Source organism: Mobula birostris, chromosome 18 (assembly GCF_030028105.1).
Source record: "Mobula birostris isolate sMobBir1 chromosome 18, sMobBir1.hap1, whole genome shotgun sequence".
Classification (NCBI taxonomy): domain Eukaryota; kingdom Metazoa; phylum Chordata; class Chondrichthyes; order Myliobatiformes; family Myliobatidae; genus Mobula; species Mobula birostris.
This window is the reverse complement of record NC_092387.1, coordinates 50805707-50817827: the sequence shown is the minus strand read 5'-3', so window position 1 is coordinate 50817827 and position 12121 is coordinate 50805707. Positions and strand designations below refer to the sequence as shown.

General features: G+C 43.6%; 1 protein-coding gene across 1 annotated transcript in view; it reads right to left on the bottom strand.

The window, feature by feature from the left end:
• The window catches only part of mcu (mitochondrial calcium uniporter), a 210555-nt gene that overhangs the window by 5786 nt on the left and 192648 nt on the right, over positions 1 to 12121 (bottom strand). Inside the window, exons 5-6 of the mRNA XM_072282654.1 lie at positions 6331 to 6491; positions 184 to 387 (exon numbers count right to left, since the gene is read on the bottom strand). Of these exons, the coding sequence (XP_072138755.1) occupies positions 184 to 387; positions 6331 to 6491 (365 nt within the window). The remainder of the gene's footprint in view (positions 1 to 183; positions 388 to 6330; positions 6492 to 12121) is intronic.

The following is a 12121-nucleotide window of genomic DNA, read 5'->3' as shown; positions in this document are numbered from 1 at the left end:
GAATTTTTTCAATCAGATCTGCAGATGAAACAAGTTGGGAGGAGTCGTAGAGAAGATGGGTCATATTGTATGTAGCTTGATGTCAGATTCTTCACTAACTTCCAGAAGGATATTGAAATTATCTTTCTGTGGAACTCCTGGCAATGAGGAAGATTAGTGAATACCCACATTGTTTGGGCTTACCTGCCGTGTGATGACAAAATAGGCATACATCGCCATTGCACTGCCGTAGGTGATAAAATAGGTGACGGGTTCCATTATATCCCAGGAATATTCCCACCAGGTGAGGCGAGCCAGGATCCCGAACTGTGTCGCCATGAAGGCCATTCCGCCCCACAGCACCCAGGTCGATCGCTTCTCTGCCTTCCTGTCCAATTCCAACTTGACCTGCAGGAGAAGAAAGGGAGACCAAAAATAAGAGCTGCAGAACACAGGGGTGAATCAGCCTTTCAGAGAGGACTTGCATGAATGATTCTGTCTACTGAGGCAATAGGACTTGCAGTATTGAATTCAATAATTATACAGAGATTTTAAAAGATCAGCGCAAGCCCAGGATACATTTTGATCCCACCATCAGGCCTGATGCCTACTGTGACCCATCGTCAGGGTTGAGATCCACACTGAACCCACAGGGAAGCTCGAAGCTCAACCTGATCCCTGCGGCCAATCCAGATTATCCCCACCCAGAGTCACGTAGGGCTGGTACACCCACCCCGACCCAGCACCAGGATGGCTTGCAACACACAACATGAGGAACAATCGGAGGAGGCCGTGGAGACCACTGGCCCTTTGAGTCTGCTCGTCCATTCATTAAGATTAGAGCTCATATTTACCACAGCACCACTATTTACCACTCCAACCCCACACTCCTCGTTTTCATTAGTGTCCAGAAATCAACTGAATGAACACAGTGACCAGAACTCCTCAGTTCTCTGGGGCAGAGAAATCTGGGAGCAAACCTCAGCATGCCAAGCCAACCCATGCGGTCACGTGATGAGCATACAAACTCCTTACAGACAGCAGCAGAATTGAACATGCATCACAGTCACTGCAGTACTTTACACTCTATTGTCGCCAAACAATTGATACTAGAACGTACAATCACCACAGCGATATTTGATTCTGCGCTTCACACTCCCTGGAGTACAAATCGATAGTAAATATTAAAAATTTAAATTATAAATCATAAATAGAAAATAGAAAAGGGAAAGTAAGGTAGTGCAAAAAAAAACCGAGAGGCAGGTCCGGATATTTGGAGGGTACGGCCCAGATCCGGGTCAGGATCTGTTCAGCAGTCTTATCACAGTTGGAAAGAAGCTGTTGCCAAATCTGGCCGTACGAGTCTTCAAGCTCCTGAGCCTTCGCCTGGAGAGAAGAGGGACGAAAAGTGTGTTGGCTGGGTGGGTCGTGTCCTTGATACTCCTGGCAGCACTGCTCCGACAGCGTGCAGTGTAAAGTGAGTCCAAGGACGCAAGGTTGGTTTGTGTGATGTGCTGGGCTGTGTTCACAATCTTCTGCAGCTTCTTCTGGTCTTGGACAAGACAACTTCCATGCCAGGTTGTGATGTACCCCAGAAGAATGCTTTCTACGGTGCATCTATAAAAATTAGTGAGGGTTTTAGGGGACAGGCCAAATTTCTTCAGCTTTCTCAGGAAGTAAAGGCGCTGTGGGCCTTCTTGGCAGTGGACTCTGCTTGGTTAGACCAAGTCAGGTCATTTGTGATATTGATCCCGAGGAACTTAAAGTTTTTGACTTGTTCCACTTGTGCACCACTGATGTAAATTGGGTCGTGCGGTCCGCTACTCCTTCTGAAGTCAACAACCAATTCCTTCATCTTGCTGACGTTGAGGGATAGGTTATTGTTTTTGCACCATGCCACTAGGTTCTTAATTTCCTCTCAGTACTCAAACTCATCATTACCCAAGATACGGCCTACAATTGTGATCAGCAAACTTATTTATTGAGTTTGATGGAAATTTGGCTACACAATCATGGGTGTACAGTGAGTACAGCAGGGGGCTGAGTACACAGCCTTGTGGGGCACCAGTGCTCAGAGTGATTGTAGAGGAGAGCTTGTCCCCTATTTTTACAGCCTGGGTCCTGTCTGTGAGGAAGTTGAAGATCCAACTGCAGATCTGAATGCTAAGGCCCAGGTTCCAGAGCTTAGGAATCAGTTTATTTGGAAAGACGGTATTAAAGGCAGAGCTGCAGTCAATGAAAAGGAGCCTTACGTATGCATAGCATTAAAAGTTAAAATTTCAAAGTAAATTTTTATTATCAAAGTACATATACGTCACCATATACAACCCTGAGATTCATTTTTCTAAGGGCATACTCAGCAAATCTATAGAATAGTAACTGCAACAGGATCAATTGAAGATTAATCAAAGTGCAGAAGACAACAAACTGTGCAAATGCAAATAGAAATAAATAGCAATAAATCACAAGAACCTGAGTTAATGAGATAAACAGTCCTTAAAGTGAGATGAATGGTTGTAGGAACATTTCAATGATGGGGCAAGTGAGTGTAGTTATCACCTTCTATTCAAGAGCCTGATGGTTGAGGGGTAGTAACTGCTCTTGAACCTGATGGTGTGGGCCCAGAGGCTCCTGTACCTTCTACCTGATGGCAGCAGTGAGAAGGAAGCATGGCCTGGGTGGTGGGGATCTCTGATGTTGGATGCCACTTTCTATGACAGTGTTATGCTACTATTTAGAATGGATGCAATCCCTCCCTCCCTATTTCATCTTGCTTGGTATTAATGCCAAACTTGCAAGTATGGTGTTTGATGTCCTTGGCTCCTCACGGTCTGTATCAACAATCTGACTGTGGCCTAACTGACCCCTGCAGTTGTCCACAAATTACAGACTTGCCACTTGTTGCTTTCAGGCCAAAAAACAATTCTCTGCCCACCTCTACTTCCATGTGCTCGAACCTTGTTGACCAATCTCTAGTGATGGATCTTTCAAAAATCCATACACACCATATCCCACTTCTCTTTATTACTAGTCACACTCTTAAAGAGCTCCAGCAGTTTAGTCAGACATGATTTGTCTTTCTTATTGGGCCTGATCTTATTGTTTTGTTATTACATCCTTCATTACAGATACCAGCATTTCCCTACCACTGATCAAAGGCAAACAAATAGAGAGGATTCTGGTTAATCGGGAGTTATCAAGACCAAGACGAAGTTTCATGCAAATATTATAAAGGTATAAAAAAGACAAATTACTATTTTAGAGAGTAACAAATTATGAATGAAATACAGAACAAATTAGAACACTACCAATACAGTTCTATAAAACTGTGTGTTCGCTCCTAACAGTTATTGACAAAGGAATTCATCTGGAGAATGCTGCTGTGTTCTTTTGATTAACTGTAAACTAACAAAATCAGCATAAACTCCCAGTGCAGATAATGGTCTGCCCTCAGACATCGGTATTGACAATTGCATCCTCCAAAACTTCAGTTTCATTGTGACATTCAAGATCATTGTTGATACTTTCAAATTCTTCCTAACTTTTTGAAGCAGTGAAATTGTTTTGTTTTCAACTCCCAGCTATTTCTGGTATCTCCAAGCCTGAACGCTTGAAACCACAGAGCAAAAACAATTCAGAATTGTCCTACTGCATATTTCTTGACAACTAAAAAAAAAAATTGCAGGTTTTTGAACATAAACACAGACAACTGATGATATTTAAAAACTGTTCGCTCTAAGCTTGGAGTAGTGTCTATTGACCATGCAAGGGCACACGACTGACACTAGTTAACAAACTGTTCGATAATAGTCTCCCGTCCTTTTTAAGTGGCACAGTGTCTCAAATAAACAACAAGAATCTTGGCTATTTTGTTGACTAGTTTTTGTTTTTTAACAGTTGTCCCAAATAAGTGGCTGCCTGATTTAATGGATGGCTCAATTAACTGGAAGCTGGTGTGCTTTGTAACACACACACACACACACACACACACACACACACACACACACACAGTGCTGGAGGAACGCAGAAGGTCAGGCAACACCTATGGAGAGGAATAAACAGTTGATGTTTGGGCTGAGACTCTTCATGAGGAATGGAAAGGAAGGGGAAGCCAAAATAAGGTGGTCAGTGAGGGAAAGGAGTAGCATTGGCAAATGATAGGTGAAACCAAGTGAAGGGAAAGGTTGGTGGATGGGGAGGGGTGTATGAAGTGAGACGCTGATAGGTGGAAAAGGTAAAAGGCTGAAGAAGGAGTCAGATAGAGGAAGGAGAGAAAATGCATGGGAGAAAGGCAAGGAGGAAGCCTGTTCTTCCTCTCACCTTCCTTTCTTAAATACTGCAATATTTGATAACATCCAATCCATTGAAGGAATTCGAGAATATAAATTTAGGATGATGGTAATTAGAATATCTGCTACCTCAAAAGCCAGCTCTTGCAAAACTCTGGAATGTAGCTCATTGGGTCCTTGGGTTTTATAAGTTTCCAAGCGCATGAGCTAGTTTTGATCACTTCTTAGTTCTTTCAGAAATCGTTCTCACTGGACCCTTAATACTTTGTTATTTCTGGCAGGCTTTCTGTGCCTGGAATGCAGACTGATGAAAAGTAATCACTGAATTCCTTTGCTAGTTCCTTAATCACAAATACAGTATAAATGTTATCAGCTCCCTACAAGGGACCCACACCTGCCCTCACTGTCTTTTCCTTTTTACATCTATTTTTAGTCACCTCCATATTCTTTATTTTGTGGTTGTCCTGAGAGTTCTAAGATGCTCCCATTCCCCAGACTTACTGCTATTTCTGGCTACTTTTCCTTGGATGTAACATCAGCTTAAATTCTTTTCGTCCTCCAAGTTCCTGTTCAGTTCTTGCAGCTTAAAAGGCTTTTGCACAACAATACATTATTTCTTTCAAAGCTAATCATCGCCTGTCCAGTCATTTCTTTTAATGTATCCCCTAAACAAGCACAGCTAACTCTCCACATGCCTTAATAGCTGACTTCATTTACAGTTAAGACAATAAATTTGCTCGCAGCCACCGTTGGGCAGGAGGTACAGAGGCCTGAAGTTCCCACATCACCAAGTTCGAGAACAGCTACTTCCCTTCAAACATTCATTCATAATCCAACAGGTACAACCCCAATTCAGTGCAGTTTAACAAAACCATGACCACTTGGAGCACTTTCCACTAAATTGGACTTTGTTGCTTTATTTTGCTTTTAATTGCATTCTTTCTTTCTTGTCAAAAATTGTGAATAATTTGTCTTTAATTTAAGTTTTTCCTGTGAATGCTGCTCATCTGATACCGTGTGTGTGTTGTTGCTGCGAATAATTAAATTTCATCTATGCAGAAACTATATGTACTTACACAGATGACAATAAACATGATTTTGGTACCAACCAATGTGAAATTTGGTCACAGTAATGGTTCAATGGATCAATTTTAGAACGTAGAAAATCTACAGCACATTACAGGCCCTTCAGCCCATAATGTTGTGTCAACCATGTAACTTACTCTAGAAACTTCTTAGAATTTCCCTACTGCATAGCCCTCTATTTTTCAAAGCTCCATGTACCCATACAAGAGTCTCTTAAAAGACCCTATTGTATCTGCCTCTACCACCATTGCTGGCAGTGCATTCTACTCTGTGTGAAAAACTTACCTCTGACATCTCTCTTGTACCTACTTCCAAGCATCTTAAAACTATGCCCCTGCATGTTAGCCACTTCAGCCCTAGGAAAAGGCCTCTGGCTATCCACATGATTAATGCCTCTCATCATCTTCTACACCTCTATCAGGTCACCTCTCATCCACCGTTGCTCCAAGGAGAAAAGGACAAGTTCACTCAACCTACTCTCATAAAGCATGCTCCCCAATCCAGGCAACATCCTTGTAAATTTTATGCCAGAGAACGTATACAGTATACAACCTGAAATTCTTACTCTTCGCAGACATCCACAAAACAGAGAGAAAAAAAACCCAAAGAATGAATGACAAAAAAACATTAGTACCCCAAACCCCCTCCCCTCTTCCGCCCACAAACAGCACTAAAGCATCAACCTTACACTAAGACTACATTTTCCTAAAGGACCCTTGTCAACAAAATTAACCCTTTATTATTACACACAATGAAATCCAAAATAGTTTTTAACCCAAGCTGGTTTCTCAACATAATTGTCTGGAAAAACACCTATCTCCACAAATTCCTCTTCTGCTTAATTACCCCCACAATTATTGTATTAACTCTGTTCTACATAGCTCTAAAGTTCACCCTGACCCCACTAGCAAAGCCCTATGTCTAATTGTGGGGTCTCATGATTGGTGGTCCATGGGCGATGTACGAGTTCACTTACTTTCTCAAGCGGCTCGATCTGAGCATGGAGCTCCTCCACCCGCCTCTTCAGCTCCCGCTCCTTGTTCAGCTGGTGCTCCTCGATGCGCAAAGTAGTGAAGAGCTGCTGGACGAGGATTTTAACATCATTCATTGACGTCGCTTCTTCATGAGCCAATTTCTCTGTAAAATTTAAAGATCAACGCATGTTTACTGATCACCTGGGGTTGCGATGAACTATCCTGAAAATTGCTGCAAGAACAAGCTTTACAACAATCAAAGGATCAATAGCCCCACTCAACCATTCCCGTTGATAGCTCACTGAGTGGCCTCTAACCCCTTTCCCTCTGGCATGACCTTTTTGTTGTGAACATTGACTCTCCCCTGCAGAGTGACCTCCAGATAGTCCAGCAGCATCAACTTCCCAAGATATTGGTACTGGTTTATTATTGTCACTTACACAGTGAGAAGCTTATCTTGCATACTGTTCATACAGATCACAGCGCATTGAGCTCGAATATGGTAAAACAATAACAATACAGAATTAAGTGTAAAAGCTACCAAAAAAGTGCAGTCCAAGTAAACAATGAAGTACAAGATCATAACAAGGTGCATTTTGAGGGCAAGAGTCCATCTTATTGTACAATAGGTCCATTCAACACTATGATAGCAGTGGGATAGAATCTGTCTTTGAAACCAGTGGTACGTGCTTTAAGGTGCTCTATCTTCTGCCTGATGGAGTGGAGTCTTTGATTATGCTAGTTGCTTTACTGAGTCCAGAGAAGGAGGGCTGGTTCCTGTGACATCCTGAGCTGTGTCCACTACACTCTGCAGTTTCTGGCAGTCAGATGCCATACCAAGCCGTAATGCATCCGGACAGAATGCTTTCTATAGAGCTTGAGGGAGAAACTGTTAATAGGGAGATGCCAAATTTCTTTAGTTTCCTGAGGAATTAGAGGCATTGGTGAGCTTTCTTGGCAGTGACATTAATGTAGTTAGACCAGGACAGGTAATGGTGATGTTCACACTCAGGAAGCTCTCAACTTCAACACTGTTGATGTGTATGGAAACATGTGCACTGCCCCCTTCTTGGAGTCAATGAGTAGCTCTTTTGTTTCGTTGATATTAAGAGAAAAGTTGTTGTTGTGACACCATGTCATTGAAACAAAGGTTGATAGATTCTTGATCGATTAGTCAGGCCATGAGGGGATACAGGGTGGGGTAAGAGGGGAGAGGCAGGAGATTGGGGCTGAGGGGAAAAATGGATTAGTCATGATGAAATGGCAGAGTAGACTCGATGTGCCAAATGGCCCAATTATGCTCCAATACCTTAAGGTATTATTATGCCCTCTATCTCCTTCTGTACTCCAACTCATTATTATTTAAGAGGTGGCCCACTCCAGTGCAAGTTTGTAAATGGAATTGGCACAGAATCTGGCCATGCAATCATGAATGCACAGGGATTGGCGTAGGGGGCTGACGATGCAACCTTGCAGAGCACCAGTGCTTAGAATTATTGCAGAGGTGTTTTGCCTATTCTTTCCAATAGCCTGTTGGTCAGGAAGTCCAGTTGCCGAGGGTAGTATCAACTCACAGGGTCTCATTGAGAGATAATGTTATATTATACAAATTGTCAGTGTGACTACATTTGGAGTATTGCATGTAATCCTGATTGCCCAGCTACAGGAAGGATGCCAGTAAGCTGGGAAGGGCGAAGAACAGATTCACAGGGATATTATCAAGACAGGATGGCATGAGTTCAAAGGAAATGGTGGATAAGCTGGGACCTTTTTTCCCCTCTTGGAGTGTAGGAGGTTTATGGGTGACCTTATAGAAGTGGATAAAAATATGAGGGGCATAGATAAGGTGAATGATCATTGTCTTTTTATTTACAGAATAGGGCAGTCTAAAACTAGAGATAGATTTAAGATGAGAGAGCAAAGACTTTAAAACTGGCCTGACTTTATTTTCCACAAAGGGTGGCGGATATATAGGACAAGCTGCCGGAGGAAATGGTAGAGATAGGTACAATTACAATGTTTAAAATACACTTGGACAGGTACATGGATGGAGACCGCTGTCCTCATGACCTGCTCATCATCTCCCTCTGGTTCCTCATCTCCTTCCCTTTCTTCCACTGTCCTCTCCTACTAGATTCCTTCTTTTTCAGATCTTTATCTCTTTTACCTATCATCTCCCAACTTCTCATATCATTCCCTCCTCCCCCATCAATCCAACTATCACCTGTCACCAGCCAACTTGTACACCTCCCCTCCCCTACCTTCTTATTCTGGCTCCTGCCCTCTTCCTTTCCAGTCTTGATGAAGGGTCAAGTCCTGAAATATCAACTGTTCATTTCCCTCCATAGATGTTGCCTGACCTGCTGTCCTTCCAGCATTTTCTGTGTGTGTTGTTCAAGATTTCCCACCTCTGCAGAATGTTGTGTCTATGACAGACATGCACAAGTTAACGCTACTGCCTCACAGCAACCCAAGGCAGATCCTGACTTCGGGTGCTGTCTATGTGGAGTCTGCAGGCTCTCCCCGCATCGATGTGCATTTCTCCAGCATCCGAAAGACCTATGGGAGGTTAAATGGCCACTGTTAATAGTCCCTTGTGCAGGTAAGTGGCAGGGGAATTGGTGGGAGTGGATAGGCATGTAAGAGAGAAGAGCTAGTAAGGCAATGTCAGGCATTGGTCAACATGGCCATCTATTGGGAAATCAATGATTTGATGGGCTGAATAGCCTCTGCATGGAAGAAAACCTGAAATATTAGAAAATGAACAGTGTCACAATGAACTACTGTGAGAGTGAGAGAGACAGGAACAATTTCCCTTGTTCCATTACTGAATGCACGTATGTTATCACTAAGTGTGGGCTATCAAGAGAACAGGAAATTATAACATTCATCTATCGTCCCAACTTAGAAAAACACATCTAATAGTGCTTTAACAGCACATTTTCAGAAATACAATCCTGGAGCCAGATGTTAGGGCAGATTTGAAGAACATTATGAAGGAGAAATGAGAAGCCGAGTTGCTAATAGCAGAGGAAGTTAATTAAGGAGCGTATCATAACTGGAGAATCATAAAAGTATGCAGGGCTGTAAACAAATCCAAAGGGGAAGGGTGAGGTCATTAGGGGATTTCATATCCACAGATAAAAATTGTAAAAACAGATACCTCGAGGGCAGGCAGGAAAAGATGAGGCAGTGGAATGCAAATGCATTCAGACCCTTGCCCACAGTGTGCAGTGTACACCACTAGGTGGCGGCAAAGCAACAGCTGAAAGGTTTCACCTGGCAGAGAAGCTGCAAAAACATACTCTCCACTGGTGAGTTTTACCTCTGACCTGCCTTGTGCCAAGATCTCACCGTCGCACAGCAGCTCTCCAGAAAACAACTCTCCGCCATGTCTTGGTGGAGCTCTGATGGAGAAACAGCCTCCGAGTACCAGAAGGACCATGCAGTGGGTGAAAGCTGCTGACTTAGGCTGGATATATTCCCAATGGAATGATCACACAGTCTGATACACAGGCCATCTGTTCATTCAGTTATTTTTCTGTCCAATCGGGCACTTAAAAGCCCTTCATTTGGGTGGCACAGGAGTACAGCTGCTGCCTCCCAGCAAAGACCCAGCTTCCATCCTGACCTGGGTGCTGTTTAAGTGGAGTTTGCACATTCTCCCCCGACTGTGTCGGGTTCTTCCGCATCCCGAGGATATGCACCTAATGAGTAGGTGGATTGGTAAAAAGGGGGAGCTGATGGGAATGAGGGGAGAATGCGATTCATGAAGGATGAGTGCAAATGGGTGTTTGGTGGTCTTGTGGATTCAGCGGGCCAATGGGCCAATTTGTGTGCTGTCTGTCTCTGTCAGCGCTTTACCAAAATCAGCCAAATAATCTACAGGGGAAAGGTCCAGCCTGAAACATCGGCTGTACTCTTTTCCATAGATGCTGCCTAGCCTGCTGAGTTCCTCCAGCATTTTGTGTGTGAATCTATGGGGGAGCTCGATATATTCCTGTCAATAGCAGAATTGGAATCAGGTTTATAACCACTGACTTATGGTGTGAAATTTGTTATTTTGGTGCAGCAGTACAGTACAAGACATTAAAAAAATGACTACAAGTTACAGTAAATTAATAAACAAATAGTGCTAAAGAGGAATAATGACTCAGTGTTTATGGACCATTCAGAAATCTGACGGCGGAGAGAAAGAAGCTGTTCGAAATGTCGAGCGTTGGTCTTCAGGCTGCTGTACCTCTTCTATGAAGGTAGCAATGTGGCAATGAGAAGAGGGCACGTTCCATTTGGTGGGGAGTCCTTCACCATGGATTCCGTCTTTTGAAGAATGATCTCAATGGTGGTGAGGCTCGGGCTCATGGTGGAGTTGGCTGAGGCTACAACCATCTATAGTCTTTTTCGATCATGCACTTTTGGAGCCTCCATACCACGGAGCAGCGTTCCCCCCAAGCTGCGCGGCCGCGCAAAATCGGAAATGCTCCTGCGCACATAGCCTTCGTTGCCGTGCAGCTGGATTTTTTAAAACACTGAAACATTTAAAGTGCCGCGAAGTTTTCAAGCCATGTAAAAACTTCCTGCTCAAAGCAGTGGTTGGTCCGCGCAGCTGTAAAAAAAAATTAGAGGGAACATTACCAGGCAGGGATATGACCAGTCACAATGCTCTCCACCATACATCTGTAGAAATTTGCTCGAGTCTTTGGTGACAGACCAAATCTCCTCAAACTCCTAATAAAGTAGAACTGCTAGTGTCTCTTTGACATGATTGTGTCAATGTGTTTTACCCAGGATCAACCCTCTGAGATGTTGATGGCCAGGAATTTGAAGCTACACAAAAGTCGTCAACAAACGTTCCTTGCTTGCGTCTGTGCCTCGATTTTCTTCCAGAGCTACCTTCCAGCAACTCAACTGGAGACTAGACTCTCTTTGGCAGAACAGAATGCATTATTCCTTCAGTTTGCACCGGCTCTCGCTGTAACAGTACAGGAGACCACAGATCAGTAGATCAGAATGGGAGTGGGATGGGGAATTAAAGTGGCAGGAAATGAGTAACAGTACATCATTTTCTGTCAAGAGGACATTGCAGCCTTCTGGACTCAGTGCTGAATTCTACAACTTCATAAACATGATTTCTCTGTCTATATCAGTCATCCTGCTGTGATATTAGCTCAGTTTGTTTTTTGTTAACTCACTTTTTTTCTTCTGTGGATATGGAGGAGGTGTCCAGCCTGACCTGCCAGGCTTGTCCTCCTGCTCCTGCCCCACATTTTGCAACTTCCACATTCTTTTGTCCATGTTCTCCTCTCTAACTCCTCCCACTGATCGACTGTCTTTGTTTACAGCCTACCCCATGGGCACACCAGTTTCACTCCAACCTATCTAGGTCGGCGTTTAAATCTTTCAACCATCGGGTCATCCCCTGGACTAAGGCCCGGTTCGCGCCGCAGCAATGGGCTCTGGGCCTAGATCTCGCTGCCCAACCCGAAGCCATTCTCAACCTCTCCAAATTGGCTTGGGTGCCGAGAATGATCCAACCTCACACCCGGTTTGGGCGCACTCCTCTCCAAATCGCTCACTCTAACTCCATCTCAAACACATTATGCTCTGACTTGGTGACACACCAGCATGGCTCATCCCTCAAGTCAGCTTTGCCTTCACTTGCCTCTTCATTGTTTGCTGTGATAGTTTACAATTTACCTCAGAAAAAGTGTTACTACTTACGTTTATAGTCATATTTCTTTCCTTTTGAACCACCAGTAAGCTGTCACCCAACTTCAGCAACGCCATCTTAAT